This window comes from Ruditapes philippinarum, unplaced genomic scaffold, assembly GCF_026571515.1.
Source record: "Ruditapes philippinarum isolate M1 unplaced genomic scaffold, ASM2657151v2 ctg2024_1_1_1_1, whole genome shotgun sequence".
In the NCBI taxonomy this organism is placed as follows: Eukaryota; Metazoa; Mollusca; class Bivalvia; order Venerida; family Veneridae; genus Ruditapes; species Ruditapes philippinarum.
In genome coordinates, this window is record NW_026858768.1 from 99347 (window position 1) to 122167 (window position 22821).

Sequence of the window (22821 nt, forward strand, 5' to 3'; positions counted from 1 at the left end):
GTTTTTCTATCAAGCACTTAGAATAGTGGAGCATGCTGTCCAACTGACAGCTCTTGTTACAAATAAATGTTCATGGAAATTAACAATACTGTGATATAGGTAGAATAGGATTATCTGATTCCATTTGTATGATGTGTAGGTTATTAGTCAGAACTTCAGTAAAGCAAACACTAATGAGGGAAATGACCTTCTAATTAAAAGAAATGAAGCATTATTAAAATGTTTTCTTTGTAACCTCGAGAATATAATTACGTTAAACTGATAGCTTCTCCACAAAATTCAACAAAGCAGTTTGAATTGTGAGGAGTGGTTCAAAGAAGATGAAATAGACCCAAAGGAGTAAGAATAAGCACAAAGCTATATAGATTGGAGAAAAAAAAGAGATAAAATAGACCCAAAGGAGTATGATAAAAGGAGCATGATAATGATCACTAAGTGGGAATGACTTTGAATGGTAGAAGAAACAGATTTATCATATTTAAGAAGTACAGAAAATCCTAAGTAAAAAGAGTAGTTTTAAAACATTATGGGTTTAAACTTATAAGAATATACATGTAGTACAGTTCAACCTCTGTAGAGCAGTACCCTCTAATAAGAAGATTTGGTTGTTGTGGACAGGTGTTGTTCACTTGAAATGGAAATTTGAATTAATTGTGATGTTTAAGATGGTGGAATTTGAATTCTATTGTTAATCTATTGTTATAAAGAGGTTATTGTTATAAAGAGGTTATTGCTATACAAAGGGGTCTCTCTGTAGAGGTTGTACTGTATAAATAGTGATAATAAACTACACCATTGTTTTCTTAATTTATTATTTACTTATGTATTGCTTACAGCGAAACAGGGGTAAAAGTTTGGCAGATGAAAGGCGTAAGTGATTTATCTCCAGTGTTGTCTTCCTGAGTGTCCGTCTGCCACGATCGTCTGTCGAGACACGTCTGCTGTGACTGTCTGCAAACCAGCATTGCTTTGATATATACATATAAGCATTATAGCATTTTATATTGTGTTTGTGAAATATTTATAGGTGCAGTGGTAGACAAGTTCATTGCAATAGTTTGAGCTCAATAGATTTTCTCTCTCTCTTTCTGCAGGTAGATGATAGTGAATTTAGCTTGTCAACTTTAACTTGTTGCATTATTGAAATTGCTCAGTATTTTTGTGTCAGTGAAAAAGTTACAAAATAGGCATAGTTGTGAGAAGTCAGTATTTATATATAACACCAACAACAGTGTCAATATTGACTTCATTTAGACTGATGTTAGATTGGTCACATGGCCTGTTCCTTTACTTTTACTGCTGGTGCATGTAATATGGTTATTAAAATTATCATTTTGTGTTTTTTGAAAACAATATGCCATTTCAATGCAATTATTCATCTCTTTATTAATGCAGCTTATGAAAATATGATGCTGTCCCACTGCCTATTTAGGGTTATATTTAAATATTATGTTAATAAGTACATGTGGACAATCAGGCACGATGTGCTCTATTGTATAGGGTATATGGGAATACACAAGAAATAGTCAATATTAAGATATTCTAACACAATTACTGCCATTTATAATTGTTGTTAGTATGTGATTACATAATGTAATATAGTCCTCATAAGTGTACAGAAATTCTTTTTCTACACTTTTTGTTTTGATGATAAAATAATTGTCACCGTATAAGTCAGTAATTGATCCAATAACCATCTGTCAGGTATTAATTAAATAAGATTCAGTATATGCAGAACCTAATTTATGGTAGGACAGACTCGATGCATGTTAAATACATGTATATTATGGTAATGACTAAGCTAATAATGTTTTATGTATTGTTTATCACAAATGAAGCAATGCAATATTTATTTTGCATTAATATATAATAAATTGTAGTGAAACATTTTAACACCTGCCTAATAGAAAGGTTTGCTCAATTGCATTAGTTATAGTAATAGAATATAATTATTGCCTTTTATCATCAAAATGTATCAATATCTCACTTTATAGTCCTGTTGTTTATTCCTCTATGTTGTCAGTGAAAATATACATGTATATAAATATTCCTACCTACTTTACGGACATTTAAGGTTAGATTGTTCAATCTTGTATGCTCGTAAACATCTTTGAATGGTAAATTAAATAATGACTATTATATATATAGATTTGTCTCAAAAGCAGTTCAATGTTGCGATAGGAAATTTATTTCTAGTTGAGATTTAGTACTGAGGATTGTGAATAGATATTAAGCTAATGAATTCTAATAGAGGTATTTGCGTGATAATGAAAGGGTATAAAACTGTTATAAGCCATCTATTATCTGCAAAATACTTCAATGGCGGGTACCGTAATTTGAATGATATTAACATACAATGTATGTGAGTTAAAAGAAAAACGATCATTATGAATTGCTGTGACAATAGGTTTCTATGACATTGCTTACAGATTCATTTCCTGGTCTACCTAAAATAACTTCATTAGAATACTTGATCAGGGAATGTTTTATTCTGTTCATTAATGATATCAATGTGTGGTAAATAACAGGAATATTGTTTGTTAAAATCTTTTTAAATAGAATGGGAAGGGACTGTTATTATATAAGAACAGCATGTTTGTATAGTTCTTGTAATCTATACAGTATTTATTTATACCCATTAACTGCTGGAACCGTAAATTATCAGCCTTTGCCACCAGTATTTAGCTAGGCAACCCTGTACATCCATGCAGTCTGACCAGGCTCTTCATGGTTGGCTGGCCAACATTAAAATGTTCATCTTCATGTAAAAAATTCGATGTTGGGTTAAGTTACAAAAATGGAGCTCTAATACTAATGTGAAGAAAGTCAACAACTTTTAATAAGAGTTTAAATCTTTTAAAACGGAAAATTGTCTTAGTGATCATCGGTAAATTGATATGAAACACAAATTTTACTATTATTATGTCCCTGTTTAAATAGATAGGTAGGCTCAGAAGAAGAATTGTTGTTTTTAAATCTTAAGATTCATCATGTGAACTAATTGAATATAGATTGAGAATAGGAGAGTTCACTGTTGCTGTTTGAAGTTGATAGACAGAATAAAAAAGTTTAGGTATTGTTAGCTTAACTGTTGACTGCTAATGCTCATATTTTATTATCATGTTTGCTATATCCATTATGTACATAAAAATAAATATTTATCCTGTTGCTTTACCAATTATGTACATAAAAAGTGAATATTATCCTGTTGCTTTATCCATTATGCTCAGTAAGGATGAATACATGTATTATTTATCCTGTTGCTTTCCCCATTATGTATAGAAAAAGTGAATATATATCTTGTTGCTTAGCCCATATGTGTATTAAAGATTTTTATCCTGTTGCATTACCCATTATGTACATAAAAAGTGAATCTTTATCATGTTTTATGTACATACAAAATTTATCATTGTTAACGCTGATAAGGCTTTTGCTACAATTGTTGCCATAGTCCCAAAACTATAGTGTTCTGTAATATCAAAATGTTTGTAAATAATATATCATGGTCATAAACTTTAAATTTGTGTATCAGTCTGATAACTCCTGCTGTGATTGGTTGATACCAAATTTGAAATTGACCAATGACAGGATAATAGTCATAGTATTCGAAGTTTTGACCTAGAATTGTCCTGTTTTAAATGTGATGTGTTGTTAGTTGTTAAGGAAGTAAATCTTGTAATTAATGCTTATTGTATTTATGTAATTAATGAAAAATTGAGGTTAATTAATAATTATATTATGATGATATTTAATGTCACTGTTTACTGCAGTTATTTCATCAAAGTTGTCACTTCAGCAAGTCCAGGAAAGGTTATTAAACAAGCCTGTGTCAAACATTTGTTCTTTTAATAACATGATATTATCAAGCATAAGAAAATGTCAGACCAAGAGTTAAATTAACAAATTCACTATGACAAGAACATGTGGTTGATAAAGTTAGGATGTTTTATACCAAACATACATATTTTAAATACTAACATCATGTTTATATTTCATTAAAATCCTGTGCTGAATATAAAATTTAAAGTTAAAATATTTTAAGTGAACATTATTAGTGAGTGTAGTTTTTAACTTTAAATAGTGCTTGTCATGGACAAACATCTGGTCTTACTTTTCAACTATGTGTATCTCACATTTTATTTGACGTTTTTTTTTCACTTCATGAAAGAAGTGTGAAATATCTGTGAAATCATCATTAAATTTGTAATCATCATTAATATGATCTTATATTTCATGGAAGTTTCATATCAAATTCAAAGCAGAAACTAAAATGTTATATCCATTGACCATGTACATGTAGGTCGTGCCAAAGATATTACATTGAGAGAATCTCTGAGGTCTATCTGTCAAGCTGGAAAGTTTCTAATTGACCTTCAGTGTAGTGAAATGACATATAGTCCAATGACTTTACTTTATTAATAATTATCTCTAGAATTCTCGTCAATTTATGGTTTGTTGTGCTTTGCTTTATAGGTAATTTTTAACCAGGTTTTCCAAAGGAAAAAACTGGTTATTAGATTGAGGTATGTCGGCGGGCGGGCGGATGGGCGGGCGGGTTTAAACAATTTCTTCTGTGCGCAACTCCTTCTACATTTCTCAATGGATTTTGACCAAACTTTCACAGAAGCTTTGTCATCAAGTGCCCTGGCGCATATTATCGGGGTTTTGCGATTGGATAATATTTGACCTAATTATGGCCCTTTGTTTTTTTTCCTTATATAGAATATATAGTGAACAATTTCTTCTGTGCGCAACTCCTCCTACATTTCTCAATGGATTTTGACCAAACTTTCACAGAAGCTTTGTCATCAAGTTCCCTGGGGCATATTGTCGGGGTTTTGCGATTTGATAATATTTGACCTAATTACGGCCCTTTGTTTTTTTTCCTTATACAGAATATATAGTGGACAATTTCTATCGTGCGCAACTTCTCCTACATTTCTTGATGGATTTTGACCAAACTTTCACGGAAGCTTTGTTATCAAGTGCCCTGGCGCATATTGTCGGGGTTTTGTGATTGGATAATATTTGACCTAATTATGGCCCTTTGTTTTTTTTTCCTTATACAGAATTATCAATATATAGTGAACAAATTCTTCTGTGCTGAACTCGTCCTACATTTCTCAATGGATTTTGTTCAAACTTTCACAAAAGCTTTGTCACCAAGCGCCCTGGCACATATTGTCGGGGTTTTGTGATTGGATAATTTTTGACCTAATTATGGCCCTTTGTTTTTTTCCTTATACAGAATATATAGTGAACACTTCTTCAGTGGCAATTCCTCCTACATTATTCATGTTTTACATTGCAAATAGTTACATTGTTTGTTGCTTGTATTTGTATTTCAAATACAACATATTTATCTACAATGGTGATAATTGAAAACCTGGTTTCATGGCATTGCCATGTTTCTTGTTTTTTATTTGCCAATTTTATTTGTTTGCTTGTTTATTTATACACTTTGTTTTTATCTCTCATTCAAGATTCAGCAGGCAGTGAACATCTTTGCTTCTGCTTATGAATATTGTGCTTATAGATATTTTGCTGTTTTAGGTATTTTATTAATCAGTTTTTCATTTCATTTGCTAGGCTGGCATGCAGATATTTTTTGTTTTATCTTGATAGTGTTTCTTTTTTCACGCATATTTCTATGCAGTTACTTCTAAGCTAGTGTTTCTTTTACCTTGGTCATTTACAAAGGAAGGGGGACAACTCATATCAAACTTGCATACTATAATTAATGTTTTGTCTTTGGCTTTTACATAAAGTTTGTGTAGTTAATGGCACACATGGTCTAACAATGGTAAATTCTATGATAGACATAGAGTTTAAATTATTGCTTGAAATTTAATATTTTGATAGAATTAGACTATGTGGGGTCTAAAAAAAACGTTGCCCCCATTCCTTTGTAGGGTAATGACTTTGTATATGTAGTGTATATTAAATATATTTTTGTGATGCTTTGTTTTCCTTTATTTTTCTAAGTGTTGTTGTATATTTTATTTTGCCAGTGATAACACAGTTAGAATATGGAGGCAAAAGACCGGTTCCCAGGAATTACCAACCGAAGGAAGTGATGGTACCAGCTAACAGACAATTTCCAACAACAATTTTATTTTGAAAATACTTCGCATGGGCATTTTATCAAGTGTGGCTAGTAGTGTGATATTTAAAAAATGTTGTATCAAAATAGGTTGTTGTTGTTGTTTTAGTGCGCCATTTAAGCAAAGCTTTAGTCAACTGACCATCTCTATGTTGATCTGTTGTTGTTATTTTAACTTATTCTTTAAACTTTCTCTGTAGAATTCAGTAAGATTTTTATAAAGGACATGTAACAAATATGACTTTTATGTTTGACATTAGTTTTGGGCTTCTTTTTCTTCTTCTTCTTTTTACAGTCATCTTACATGAACATGATGATTGAAGTATGACATCATAATAGGCTAGCCTGTGTATCAGTGCAGTCAGAACAGGCGTTATTTTTAAAGTTGATCTATTTAAATTAATTTGATAATTGCCTAATAACTCAAAATGGACAGTCCCAAAATTTGAAACAGAATATGTCCATTACTCAAATTCAGCTCAGTTACCAGTAAATATAAAATTATATATAATTAATATATATTATATAAAATATACATAATTTTTCATTAAATTATCATATTTTTGTTAAATTTTACACAATACCATGGATAAAGATGGTGGTCAGTGGATTTATGACAGCCATGTCAACACAGCATCTAAAAGTCGAAACTTAAATGCATTGTCATAATTTTTTCCTAAATGAAACAATAGTTGCAATATTTTTTGTAAGACTGATGTTTTTACTTCATTTTGAAAAATCCTTCGTTTTGTCTACAAGTTGTTTTTTTTTTTTCATACTTTTCATGATATCTGTTAATAAAAATGTTAAATTTCTACAAATTACTGTTACTGTTACTACATGTATACAGTATAATTATGTAAAAAAATCATAAACCGGTAAATCGGTTATCTTTTAGCATGTAATTGTTCACCATGGAATATCAGTGAGTCTCTCAGAATCTTCCAACTGAAATTAGCTTGAAGTTCATCAGATTAGAATTTTTCCACTTTATTTTTCTGTTTTGGTTTCTCGTTACCTTGGAAACAAAATGACTGTCACATTATACAATATCCTCTTTTCATTTCAAATTGTTCTCAATTTCATTTGTTTTGCAAAAACAAAATAAATTGCTTGGTACAAAAAAAAGAAGGAGAAATAATTATCAAAAACATTTATCTAGACATTGATTACTCTCCCAGTCTTCCAGATTTATTTTAAAGCAGCACGCCTCCAGATTCATGATAAATTTCATAAAAATATTGAAAATGTATTTAAATATGAAATATTATGGAGGAAACAAAGACATTGCAAACAGCTCTTACAATCCACAAAATTAATATTTCCAAAATAAGGAAAAAGCCCTAACTGCATTTAAGTCACTTAGTACAAATATGATGATATATATGGCAAAATCAGTCATTAATTGCACATAATATGATGGTATACAATCATGTATATGGCAAAATCAGTCTTTAATCGCACATAACATGTAAATTATTACTTGAATCTTGAATATTTCTTAAAATCTAAGTGAATTTTCTCAAGTGAGATTTTCTTGATATATTTTGGCTCATTTTGAGGCATGCAGCTTTATTATTGTAAAAAAATGTAAAAAGCTTTTCATCTTCTACTGGAACCAAAAATAATTTTCCTTTTTGACAAGTTCCGACCCAGACCAGCCTACACAAAGTCTGACTTAGCTTTAAAATCCCTACTGATTGACTTTTTCATCTGGATTTTTCATCTTGATATCCCAAAAAATTCAGGAAGTTTAGAGACAACCTTAATTAACAGGAGGCTATTGATTTGACAAAGGAAAACAAAGGTCATATGTCCTTACATAGTGTCATGAATTGTACAATATAAAAGCTCTTCTCTCTTTTATTATCAATGCTGAGTTCATATAGAGAAATTTATTTCCCATAATCCTGTGCTGGAACCAAATAGACCACATTCCATGGAATTCCCATGGAACTTCAATAGGTAATTATTTGACTGCATCATGGTGAGGATAATGGGATTGAATGTAAGATAAGAACATGTCATATGATCACGGTCTATTTCTAGGTTAGGTAAATGAACTTTTTACTTTACATGACTTTATCTCAGATTTCTTGTAATAGATTTTATCTAGAATTTAATCATTGCTTAGAAAGGCTTAGTTTAATAATGTTTTATAGCGTGTGTAATTCACCAGTGTCAAAGATAAGTTTTCAATAGTGATAAAAAAAGGGAAAATGAGGGTGGGGGTTTGGCCAGAAATTGTTCCATCATTATCAGGGTCCTTTTTAGGGAAGCATAGAATAGTTTACCAAACATGTATGTACACCTTCAGTGTATATAAATTTTTAATTTATTATTAAATATTTAAAAAAAAGAATGCAAGACTTCAAGCCATTTCTACAAACAAAACAAAGTTATTAAAATTTGAAATATCAAAGATTACATAGCCACTTTAATAACTGATTATTTTTAAACTGCAGTGATGAACAACATGTCTAATGCCCAGAGTAATAATCATATACCAGTAGTTTAGATTTTAAAACAAATTAAATAGGAAACTTTTTCAAAAGGTTGATTATCTTGAGTCATTTCTTGTAATCGATTGTCTGGGTTCAGTTGCCTTTGATGGTTATTATGATATGTAATATTTTGTTTTAAAAAATCTTTCTTTTTTTTCAAAAAAGTACTCTTATTATGTCTTTGTTGAATTTATGTTTTTATAATTTGTAAATTTGTTGAATCGGTTGGAAAATTGTTAGAAATAATAATATGATCTCATTTGTAATGACTGTAGAATAAAGTACATTAATTTATGATGTTTTTCCCCCCTAACTGTATAAATTAATTCAGATATACAATGTATGTCCTCTGTTGAAATCAGTTTATTTTTTGTTAAATTTATCCAAGATTAATTGTGATGTTGTTGTTAATTCACTGTTGTTTTAACAACATGATGTACATGTTTAGTTTGAATAAGAAAAGTTCTGTTCTAAAGTCAGGACTCTTTTCTGTTCTATTCTGTCTAACATACCACTTGTACATGTATAACTTATTCTGAAAAGAATACAAACAAGGCCGTGTATAAAAAAGTATATTTATAATACTTATGATATTCAGTAATTCTTCTTTTTGAAACTATCACTGTTAAATTCATGTAAACCCTTTTAAACTTACTTTTCTAAGGAACATGAAAATGTTTTATTTTGTAAGCAGAAATAACAGAAATTTTTGCTTTATATGATTTGTGTGTTATTAATAACCAATTTCCTTACCCCAGAGAAAAAGAATAAAGATAAAGAATAGAAGTTACAGGGCTAAATGTCATTTTTTTAAAGAAAAGAAAACCATCAAAATGTTATGAAAAGATGTTGACTTTGGCAGTTTTGTTGGTTTGAAATTGTTTGTGTAATATAATAGCTTTAATATTTAAATCACAATTTTAATCACTGCTTTAACTGTCACATGTTTGATGAGTATCACTGCACATGCTTTTGCTTTTAATTATATGAATTGTTTCATATTGTTCATATGTTGAAGAAAAAAAATGGCCAGTTATACTGCTTGTTCTGTTATCATTACGTTATATTGAGGTCAATATGTCATTATGTTGGTGTTCAATACATTATGTTAGGAGCTCACTACCTTATCTCTGAGGTCAAAACATTATGTCTGGGGCTTACTACCTTGTTTGTAGTCAAAACATGTTTGGGGCTTACTACCTTATGTCTGAAGACAAAACATTATGTCTAGGGCTTACTACCTTATGTCTGAAGTCAAAACATTATGTCTAGGGCTTACTACCTTATGCCTGAAGTCAAAACATTATGTCTGGGGTTTACTACCTTATATCAAAAGTCAAAACATTATGTTTGGGGCTTACTACCTTAATATCTGAAGTCAAAACATTATGTTTGGGCCTTACTATCTTATGTCAAGGTCAACACATGGTTTGGGCCTAACTACCATATGTTTGATGTGAAAACATTATGTTTGTGGCTCACTACCTTATGTCTGAAATCAAAACATGTCGGGGGGGGGCTTACTACCTTGTATTGAAGTGAAAACATGATTGGGGCTTACTATCTTGTATTGAAGTGAAGACATGTTTGGGGCTCACTACATTATGCTAGAAGTCAAAACATTATGTTTGAGACTTACTACATAGCACTGGGCCTCACTGCCATATGTTAAGACTCACTATTTGGCTCACTACATTATATTGGGGATCATTACGTTACAAATTTGTTAAGTTAGGATCATTACTGCATTACAGATGGGCTCACTTCGTTCTATGTAGTGGGTCAATGTAAGACATTTGGGCTTATTACATGATGTCAGGGGTCAGTACATTATGTTAGGGGCCAATACATTATATTAGGGGCCAATACATTATGTTAGAGGTGAATATGTTATATTATCTGCTTACTGCTCATTACATATGTCGAGACTCGGTAAATATTATGTTACCTTATGTAATGATTGACTACATTTAAGTTTAAACTTACTACATTACATTTTGGAAGTGGCTACCTTATGGAACTAATTGTATTGTTAGGCTTCATTTTTATCCATTATTGAAAGGTCACAGAAAGTCAAAATATTTGTGTAATGTGCCTGCAGTAATTACATGTACAAAAACATATGTTGATTTCATTAAATAGATTGCTTGTGCAGAGAGTGGTCTTGGGGTTTTCAATTAATTTCTTTAGATGTTCTGAAAGTCATTCTTTTACAATATAATCAGTTTAAAAGCCATGTCCATTTAGAAATTGGTCTAATTGAATAAACATGTATAACAATCTTTTAATCAAGAACCCATTCTATATATTACTGAGACCAGATATGGCATTACAATAAACACATGGACCTTGTAAGCTGATACATTTTTTATCTGCAAATATTGTTTAGTGGACATATTAATAAGTTTTTTATGTTGGCTGAAAGAATAATTTAGTCTGCTTAAACAGGTTTAGTATGTTGCCATGAGATTTTTTTTCATTTCCTTTTGGTAGTCTGTGAAATCCCTATATGTTGCTTGATTATTTTGAAAATTCCTGGAATTTGTCTTAAATTATGAAAGGAAAAGGAAATTGTATGGCTAAAAATAATTTTAAAAAACAAAAAGAATCTGATATCAGGTGAATTTGTTACTAAAAATATATGTATATATACATAGAATAAATCTTTTTTAATAGTCAAGACTTTCATTTCCCATCTATAAAATTGGACAGAAAAAAAATTCTTTATAGCTATAGTGTTTGTCAATGATCTGTTGTTATCAGTGTAATTTACACATGTTACCATAGTTACAGCTTTATCATCTACTGTACTAGTAATAAGACTTTACTTATATATAAGTATATTTGTATCAGTTTCATTCTCGTTTGGAATACCAGAATTATATGTTGTTATATGTGAACCTAGGTCTGACATTATCCGTATGATATGTGAATTTTTGATTGACATATACATGCTATATGTGAACCTAAGACTGAAATACTGTTGGGAAAAGGCGTAAAATGAAACAAACAAACAAACAAAACAAACAGCATGGAAGGGCAGTAAAGCTCTTCTTTTTCCAGTAAAGCCAGAAAGTCACTATGTGACCTTAACAGAGTCCAGGTGATTCAAAACCCAAACAAAATAATAAAACAACCTGTCTCTTTGCTGTTCATGTGTTCATTTTATAAAACATTTGGTCTCAAAATAAATTTTTGTAGATACCAAACAGAGTTAAAAGTTAATTTGTCTCTTTCACTTTCCGTGATATAGTAAGACCTTAATGTCTCACTAATGTCAGGCTTTGTTAAGTGATTACAAGGTTTATAGATTTGTACAGATTATATGAAATATTGATGTTGTTTAGCATGGCCTATATGTATTGATCTTGTCATAAACAGCTCATTTAAGACTTCACAACATGCTGATTGTTCATTCAAACAACATGAAATATCCATGAAACTAGTGACAACACTAAAATTTGCATAATCTGCAATTCATTTATTGATTTCACATGTTGATCAATATATAAAATAATAGGTTTTTTTCTTTTATATTTTAATTTGTGGATGAAAAATTGCATAATTTTGTGCCATTTCACACAGTAGAAGGTTATTCTTTCCTGGAATTTTTTTTCTTCTTTTTTTCTTTTTTCAAACATAACTTGATTATAGTTTCTTTAACAAATTGTTTTAATTTGTTATAAATGTAATCTTTCTCCAGTAAAAACATTGAATGTCACATCAAATTGAAGGATATAGTTTGAACAAAGTGTTGATATTCAAAGTAATGATTTTAGGATATGTGGTGTTTATTCATGTAGTCAACTAAAACTGTGATCATTATATGATATATTTAAAGTATTTTGTATTGTTACTACTTTTACCCAAACTTGTCAAGCCATTATATAGATCATGTCAGATTTTTGGTAAACTGTACCAAAACTTGGGGATTTGTGTCATATGAGAACTTGATACTTTGTTACAAGGCAGGGAATTGTTTTATTCACAGAACATATTTTAAATTGACCAATGGCAGAGAGTTCTTCCAAGATTGGTTCCAGAATTTTTCTATAATATAAAAAACTAATAAACCTGATGTAATTGTCTTTTTTTTTATTAAAAAAAGGTCTGAGTGTAAAAATAAATCTGCAAGAAAATATTAAATATTGGTTGTACCAGTTCATACAAATAAGTTTTTCTGCCTATAGTTTGCAATGTCAAACATACCTTCCCTGTTTCCCTGTATAGATACAGTCACAGTACACATGTACCCCATGCAATGTTATCAATACTATTGTTTCAGTGAGGGTTTTCACAGTTAGGGTAAAGGTGGTAATGAAAATCTTGCTGGTAAAATGTTAACAGTAAAGTAAATATTGTCTCAGATTATTGTTTGTTTTGTTGTTGACGTTGTTGTTTTAGCAGAAAGTGATAAGAAATTCATTTGTAGAAGAAATATACCCGGTTATATGGTGAGCATGAACAATACTTATTTAAATGTATTTTTTCTATTGTAACAAGACTGCAGTGGTTACAATTTTTGTATATTATACATGTACATGTTCTATTTGTTTTTTGTTCATTATACCCATAAAAATCCAAAGTCTTTTACCATCCTTGTTGAAAGGATAAATGGAAAACTTGTACATTTAGGTATCTGGGTCATAATATATTATTCTATGTTCCAGTCTATATGATTAAAAGTGGTTCATTTACAGAGATGTCCATTCAATAGAGGTCAAAAGAAAAACCTATTAATATGATGAAATGGTGGAATAAACTAACAACATTATTGTTTTAGGGCTGGGGCTTTTAGTCTTCAGTCAGGATTCAAATGTTCATTTGAAATTGTTCTGTCATTTAATATAATTATGTATGCTGTATAAATGCTCCTAATTTTAAAGGGGATTCATTTTCATTCTGGTAGAATTACCCAAAACAGTGAAACAGTATCCTAAATGCATTTATACTGATAAAACAAAAGAGGGGTTAAAATGCATTGCATTGGACAATTTTATTTTGTTATACATGTTATTATGAATCATTCCAAAAATAGCAAATACCAAGTGTACACATTTTTGAATTGATCTGTAAGATATTTTTTTGTTGTTTTACTTGTACCTGCATTGTTAGGTTACATTTTTATCTCATGGACATGTTGTGTTAAATTCTGTTGTTGCCATTAGTTCAATTGTTTAATAGGTGTATATCAGGAACGAATAAACCCAGATTTAAAAGAATTTGGTTGTTTTTTGTTTATTTGTGTTTGTATGTCTTTATTTGTTGAATATAATTGTACGGTGTTTTTAGGGGGACCAAAGATTAAAATAAATGGTTCAGAATAATTGTTAATTTATGAAATTATTGTTATAATTATTTTTAGATAAACTGCTTTCTTACATAGTTAGTGTGTGTAAAGTTTTGTGTATTATACTGTGTTTTTCTATGATAATTGTTTTCAAATGTACGTTAGTGCAAACATGTTTTCTCATTACTTGGTTGTAATTCTGTCTGTACGTGGATAACTGGCACAGTGGGCGGAGCAATACCAATTGAGTCACGTGACACAGTGGGCGGAGCGATACCAATTGAGTCATGAGACACCAAATCGCTCTCGTGATATCAATTGGGTTTTTGCCTTTTCATTAAACGAAAATACAGATTTTATAGTTTAGAGCTCTTTCATATTCCTGAACGAAGAGTGGAAGGCGGAAACCTTATCTTTACAACGATGAAAAAACATTTAAAAAAACACCATCGTAATAGGAAAAAAAACAAAGCCAATGCTATCATAAGTTTCAAAAGAAAATAATTGCATTTTCCCCTTTAGTATCATAAAGACAGACTTGCAGCCAGTAATTAGTGAGAATATTGTTTAGTTATATCACATCAATATAAGCGTAGTATTATGCTAAAAATAGATGTATTCTTTGCTGGCTTATATTATAATAATAATTTACCACAATGCATTGCCATGTTATAAATTAACCAGCAGGGATATTTGTTAATTTATTTTACAGCTGTACTTATTTCATAAACATGTAAAATGCGTACATGTCACCATAACAAGCACTAAATAACAAAAAATAAACCATCTATTTTCATACTTCATTTCTTTGTTGTTATTTACAATATTCCAATTGTCATGGCCGCAAACAAAGATTGTTGGCCAAATCAAATATTTTCTGAAAAATATAGTCTTCATTGACCTGCAGGTTTATTTTGAATTATCAAGTCCATGTTTGAACCCCAATTAGCAAGTGGTCCAAAAATGTACAAGTCTTTACTACTGCATTATTTTGGAGATTTTTATAACCTGTCCATTTTGCAACGATCCGATGGTTTAACCTAGGATATTCCTGCTATTATATATGTTACTTTGTATTTTATTATAAGTTAATACAATTAAAGATATTTCACATGCGTCTGTTTGTAAGAATGTCGAAAATAGTTCAGTTGCAATATTTTTGCTGCTTTATGGTTCGGATCATACTTGGACATTTGTGCTGCTTATTTTATACATAATCAATGCACATTGTTTTCTTTTTATTACTTTCTCCATTGCCTTTCTTTTATCAATTCTTAAATATTTTCTATTTGACATATTACACCATTTCAAAATCATTTCAACATGTCCTAGCATATTCGATTTCACTCCGTTTGTGACAGGGCCTCTGTCGTTTGATATACAACCATTTCATATTAAAATGAGAAAATATCGTAGCACAGAAGAAGGGGGCTCGAATCTTATACCTTATGTGTGTGAGCACTGTTCTTTAAATAAAGAGCTTTACCGAGTTGTTATCAGAACTTCGTTAAAGACATTTAAATGCTTCTATTATGATGTAATGACTTCCTCTTATAGTGTTGACGATTTGTACGATCATAAGGCCAAAAATACCCCCAACCAACCTCAGGATAATGTTTTCAAAATGTGTAATACTGTTGTGAAACAAACGGCAACATAACAATGTGCCTAGCTTAAGGTGAGATTTATGGTGAAGCTTTAACCTGCCAAGAGCGACCACAGAAACTTTTGTAAACAGCTTGCTTTCAGATCAGACGACAAGTATGTCTACATCTTGTAAGTCACCGATCTGTTTTACAATTACCCTTTCTCTCTATTTCGGAAAAATATGGATCAAGTCTAAACAAAAATAATCATAGGACAAAATTTTCGTAACATGCAACGATTGGCTCTGTGAGAGAAATTTTATTACCTTGTTTCCTGAAAATATACTGACACTGGTAAATACGTACACGGAAAAGCAAATTGTGTACATGTTAAACATTTCTTTTTGTTTTCCATATAGAGTTTTGAGACTGTTTCATTTGTTGATGGTGCAATATTATGAAATATGGGTCAATACCAGTTGACTTTAATACATATCGAGTTCATATTCCTTTTTGTAAGGTAGGACTTGTTAAGACTCATGATCCCTCACAAATGAGTACATTAAAATTTTGGTCTTCCTTACAATCTTTCAAATAGAAAGACTCAGAGGCTGACATGTATTGTTGTTTTTTTACTATTTTAGTTGAAAAATGATTCGAACTTGAAATAATTTGTCATAAAAAAGCCAAATGTAAACAAAACAAAGTCTTTTGTTTTTGTTGTTGTTGTTGTTGTCTGCTTTTTTTTACTTCTATACTTAAACACTCTAACTGTCCTAAAGTCCTTAATATAATATATGACCCAGATGTCGATCTATACAGTCTATGAGTTGTGACAAGGACAATTCAAATGTTTTGAGTGATAAAAATAATATCATTTTGGGGACTTGAGTGCATTTTCCTAAAACAAACCCACAAGACTAGCTTAACTGTAAAGAAAAAGTTGATCAAATGATATAAGAATTACTTTAATTTGCTTCCTTTTCCTAAAATATGAACCATACAAAGATCTGAGAGTAATAACAAGGCAATACTGGTTCGGATATCTGGAATCTTAACGGCAATAAAAATTCACAGAAATTTTCTTTTTCAAATCGCTATAAGTATAATTTATCCTATAATTGATTCCAATAAATTGGCAACATACGAAATTAATTTAACTGCTCAATTATGTAGATAGATATGCAAGTCATATTGTTAATGTTCTTAATGAAAAATTAAACTTCTTTCATTTATGTAGACAGGAAAGAATGTCAATGATTCTCATATACTAGTAATCAAAAAGGTTCGAGCAATCTTCTTTTATTTTCACCACGATCTGAAGATCTACACCATTGTTACGAAACTTTCTAAATTGATGGGTGAATAAATTATCTGTTATATATAAATATAAAACTACAATACATTGACTTTAATTAACCAGACCTTTATTAACATTTTATAAAATATTCTTATCAACTTCTATAACAATATTGCTGTAAAACATAACATTTTATAAGTAAAACCAATCGGATGTATACAAAAGTTATCATGTTACATCCGGTGTTTGACATGTGCATTATCTTAACTTTATAAAATCTAATTTTAACGTAACACAAAGCAACGTAACAGGGTGAAGATAAAATTGACACGAACAGATGCAATTCATTTATACGCTTTTTGTAAAACTACCCTAATCCGCCTTATCACGATAAAAACAGGTAGGTTGGACAGAAGGTCCACAGACCTTGGTGTGGAGCATGTTGATCTATTTTTATTCATTTTCGTGGCGGTTTGGCTGACGACAAAACAACTACTTAAACTTGTCTCACATGTTTATGCTGGTGATTCTGGCGGTCATTTACGTAAAAACACAGAATAATGCGAGAGCAGATTACAGATTCTCCCTAGTGACGGTCAACTTATAACTAAAATGATATTCATTTGGCGCTAACGTCATGACTGTATCTTGACATCTCGGTTATAAATATCTTTACACATACTAATGAATAAAGATAAATATACAAGATATAAAAACAAAACCGACCCGTCCCTTTTATTGTTAATTTGAAACACCATGTTCTTTACAACGATAACATGTGACGACACTGTTATAAGTCGTGAAGTCGTGTAAGCATATATACATGTACATTTGCAATAAACGGACTGCAACATAAAGTTAAAATTAACAAAATGTTGAATGTTTCATAATTGAAGCATACAAAATTAGTCACAGAGAATAGATTGATTAATCATAAATATTAATAAGGGCCTAAACAAAAAGAAAAAGAAATTAGTATCTTAGTCTGTGCTTAAACAAAGACCAAGCTTTTGAACCCATTATTGCATGACAAAATACTTTGAAATGAAACTTTTGCTGCTTATAGAACGTAAAGCCCTTCCTTTTGTTAATTTATTTCCCGCTAAACCAAATCATACTGTTAGTTATTCATTTTGTCAATGAATCAACTGACCAAAACTGCTTGATATTCCATATCCAGACAAACAAACTCTGTGAACTCCTGTATTGAATGACTTGTTGTGCAGCTCGCTTCTAAAAATAGAACGGATTAGAAAGAATGTCCTGAATGATATGTTTTTAGAAACGTTCATTAGTATTTTGAAACAAATTGTATAACAGGTGTTAGCCGCCGTGTTACCAACAACTGTTGCGTACAAAACAGACTTAATGCACTCAATTCTGTCAAAGACGCAAGCTTCAACGTCATTTAAACGATTAAATTAGAAGGGAAAATAACGAAACGTACGAGTATTCACCATCCAATCGGGTCTGTAAATGTTTTACCTACAATATGACTCAATATACTTTTTTTCAACAACATCCTTCGGACTACCTACAATGTCAACCGCTTTATTTGTTGATATGACAATATTTTCATTAAAAACAAATTCAAAATTGTCATACAAAATAGCACGAATTTAGAGACGTTCTGCAGTATTTGGGACAGGACTCTTCATCTATGGTATGAGGCACTAATGTAAGGTATTAAGCGTCAAAGGCACGAATAATTTCCTCTTTAATATCATAACATGCATTTTACTTGCACTGTAAATTGATCTGGCACTCTTATACTTTAATAAAAAAGAAATTGAACTATAGAAAATGTATTGACACTGGAAGATCAATCCAAAGCCACTTTGTTATATAGGTGATCTTGTGCGTTTAAGTTAAATATTCCATTTGAATTATCTTTATAAGATAGATGTATATATTTTGTTTTCTTAAATATGGTTTGCTTAATAATATTAGTTCATAAATACGTTTCATAAATAATATTTCACAGATAAATGTTCCACAAATGTATATTGTTTCATAAATATGTTGTTGATATACTAGCCGACACGGGCCACGCTGTTTTCTCAGATATCACAGTTCTGTTAAAAGTAAACGTCGGAGACTGGATAGCTATCCTATTTCCGGTGTCCACCGGCATGACTCCCACGTGATTTTTCTTGCCAATATTTGACGCTGTTGTTATGGCGTATGTGTGACTCCTGTAACAACGCATGTTTGACATACAGAACACTTCCCGACATCCTCGTCGGAAATTAGAATTGTACATCATGTATATCAATGGTTTCATAATCGTTGTTAAAAACAAAAGTAGAAATGTAGCTACAAATATTGCCGGATGTATGTGCGCAACTGTTAAAAACGAAAAACTTAATTGAACAATGTAATGTGGGCTGAAGCCTATGTACGTTAACACAGTGACAATTATCAACATCTTTACCATTTTCACTTTATTTCTTGCCACGGGGTTTTCAGTCCGTCTTACACGACGCTGTCTGACTCCAGTTGTCCAAACATATCTGAAGATTCTTGAATACACAACCAAAACAAATATGGCGGGAAGGACGAAAGTTAACGCTACAAAACTTGATCCGTATATTACACTAGCTAGATTTGTATTTGGTATAAATGGTGGACATACTAATGTATCCCCGTAATAGCTGGCTTCGTAAAAATATATAGAAAATACACTAGATATAAAAGAAAACAACCAGCATCCTGATATCAAATGTTTCGCTGTTCCACGTGTAATTTTAAAACTTAACGGATAAATTATTGTATAGAATCTGTCCACAGATATCGTCACTAGCACAAACACCGTCGTCGTCGGCGCTAAAATTTGAATAAATCGAATAAGTCTGCACAAAATTGATCCTAGCACCCATCGATTAGCAATAATTCTCGACAAAATAAATGGCACACAAAATAAAGTCAGTAAAAGATCCGAAAAGGCCATAGACACGACGAAGTAATTGGTCGTTGACTGCACCCGTCGGCTCCGGTAAATCACGACACACACGAGGATGTTCGTGAGCACACTGGTTATCCATATTAGAACGAATAAAACACTTTCAATAACAATCCTGTACGTCGGCTGTATTTCACTAAAATCATCGTAATCTTTGACAACAGGCAATGATATGTCCACAGCTATGGTCGAGTTAAAAGTCATACTGCTTTATCCCGCCAAATCTGAAAGTAAAAAAATCAGATCAGCGTTCCTGAGAAATTCGTAACATAAACTGCCTAACGAACATATTTTAATGCTGTTACCACTTGTGGAGACAATCATTAAAAGAACATTTATTTTGATCTAACAATGACGTCATTACTCTTCACAAGAATAATACAGTCCCTGCAATCTTTGAAAAATATGCAACATAATAAACATCTACTATCATTCAGGCTTATAAAACAGTTCTAAGAAACATCTCAAAGTATCCATATAGACAGGACTGATTTTAAGAAAATATGAATGCTAGAGGCATTTTATAGTACAAGTAATATCTTGAGTGTTTTAACCTAATATGGGTATGCTGAAGACGATGAGGGTGGATACCAAGAAAATAAAATTGACCTTCACCTTCAAAAGGTCAATTTAAAATGTTTAATGTTTAATATTTCGTAATAGACCTTTCTATCTTAAACGGACTTCGTAAACGGACTCCGTAATACTGAATAAAATTGGGGATTTTCTCAAAACATATATGTGGAAAATAAGATAATTATAAAGATCAATACGCTTAAACTGAAATACAGCGTTTTTGTACAGGATTATGTTTGCTATATTATTTCTATAAACGACCAACACAATAATAGATATAATATAACCAAAATGTTTATATAGACTTAAAAACAAAACAAGTTTCTTATTTCAAATACTTAATTGTCATGTTAATTTCTCAACAAAGATAACCAAAATGACCATTTTAAAGTTATGTGTGAGTACGTGGAACATAACGTAATTGTCATCACTGCTGTCACTGCTTACGCCAAGTTCACGGAGTATTTTTTTAACTTTTTTGTCAGGAATCTCCTGTCGAGAGCCTGATTTTCTCTAATTTGATCTGCAAGGGAGCGCCTTTTCCTCCTGCGATGAACCGGCCGATTACGTTGACCGGCTGCAACATTTGAAACAGCCGGCACTGGGTGTTGTGTTGAATTCGGCCTGAACCTGCCCTCTCGTAATTGTTGTCAACCTGCTTGTTTTGCTGATGTTGACCGCCCGCAGGCTGTGGAGCTCCTCTATCCAACATCATCATCGTCGGACTCACTGATCTGTTGAAGTAGGAGCTCCCTTTGATAGCTCTATTGCCTGGTGTTAACTTCGGTTGGTGGAGAAACAAGTCCCGTATACCTTGCACATGTGTCCTGTACATATATACATCAAATTTAATAATGAAAATATTACACTTTATACAAAAGTAGTGTCTATCATCAACAGCACGATTTTGTCGACAAGACAATGTGCAGTTGTTTGTTTGCTTGTTTGTTTTTTTTTTTCAATTAAGGTTCGCTTCAAGAAGAGTATTATATATATAAACTTATTACACGGCCGCTTATATAAATCATCGGTCAACACATGTCCGCTTTAACGTAAATGTTGTCTTGTAAAATCCTTAATTTTGAAATTTTGTTAATTGATCTTCATTACAGAAAATATTTCTTAGCTTAGATACTAGCATGCGGTTTTATTCTTCTGAGCATTGATGAAATCTTACCTTATATCAGCATCCTCAACGGTATCAATAGTGCTGTGAAGAAGTCGACCGAACTTATTTGATACTCTGTCTTTCAATTGTTTTAATGTATCCGTTCTGTACTGCAACTGATGGTTATTTGACAGCCTTGATATCAGTTATAACGTTGGTCCAGCTACATGGGTGAGCTCATATGCCCTTAGAATTAATAAGGTTTCTTCCTTTGAAAAAGAAACTTTCCGTCGACGTTGCAATGCACCTTAAACAATAAAACGTAGTTTTTCAAGATTTTTGCATGCATTTTTGCTGTATACGGAAACCAGACAGACGAATCTTAGTGGGGTGTAAAGAATTGAAACACAAAGGACATTGTTTTGTGACATGATATGTTGAGGAGTTAATAGAAATATAATTTGTATTACAACAAAATGTATATTGAATCATTTCTGATATCAGTATGTAAATTGACATGAAAAAATACTGTATCTTCATATCACTTGATATAACTTAGTCTCAACACAGTTGTTGCAATAGATGGAACATCACACGAAATATTGCGACCAATGTATGAGCCACAAGAACAATTCTATTCTTGATACCGTCACTTCCACGCTATCAATTCGCAACTTATTGTAGATTCAGATGGTGACGTCAGGATTTCCCGGTCATCTCAATGATGTTCAGCAGTTTAATCTTATGCTAGACATTAGCAGCGACATACTTCCATTTCCAGGGGAATGTGTTCTTCTAGGAGATAAAATTGATCCTAATCGACATCCCTTTAAGACCCCATATACATCACAGCAAATTAACAGACGTAATGTTCGAAAAGAAAATGCAGAAAGATTAACAGGTTTATTCAGAAATATAGAGTTTTAGTTGATTAAGCTATAGGGGAGATCAAGCAATACAGGTCAATTAGTTACGTTCAGCGCCATTCTAGAGTTCTACTTCACCGAGTCGTTAATATATGTGCTTATTCGGTGGGACGAAGAAAATTGCTGCAACTCTTTTTAGGCGAATGTCAGTTTAGAAAATACGAAACCTTGTGATTTTGTTGAGTAATTAATACAAGCTTTACTACGTTTGAGAAAACCCCTAAGATTGACTGCTATTACGAAGTATGTTTCTGTTTACGTTTACGTTTCAGTTTAAGATAGAAAGGTCTAATAACGAATCAATATTTCGTAATTAAGATATTATATTTCGTTAAAACGAAATTATATTTCTAATTGGGAATTATTATCTCGTAAAAACGAATTCAATTCCGGGAGAAAGTGTGGAAAATGTCACTTCAGGTGTTCCGTAATTTTCAAAATTATTTGTAGCAATCATTTCTTTTAA

The 22821-nt window shown here is 31.4% G+C and overlaps 2 protein-coding genes across 2 annotated transcripts in view; one reads left to right on the forward strand and one right to left on the reverse strand.

Moving 5' to 3' along the window:
* Positions 1–7822, forward strand: part of LOC132754201 (kinesin-like protein KIF21B) — a 75861-nt gene extending 68039 nt beyond the window's left edge. The window contains 1 exon segment of the mRNA XM_060744796.1: positions 6012–7822. Coding sequence (XP_060600779.1) covers positions 6012–6090 — 79 coding nt within the window. The 3' untranslated portion in view covers positions 6091–7822.
* Positions 7823–18257: 10435 nt separating this feature from the next.
* LOC132754221 (probable G-protein coupled receptor 19) lies at positions 18258–19966 on the reverse strand. The gene has a single exon (XM_060744821.1). The coding sequence runs from the start codon at positions 19947–19949 to the stop codon at positions 18795–18797; it is 1155 nt and encodes a 384-aa protein (XP_060600804.1). The 5' UTR covers positions 19950–19966; the 3' UTR covers positions 18258–18794.
* Between the last annotated feature and the right edge of the window lie 2855 nt (positions 19967–22821).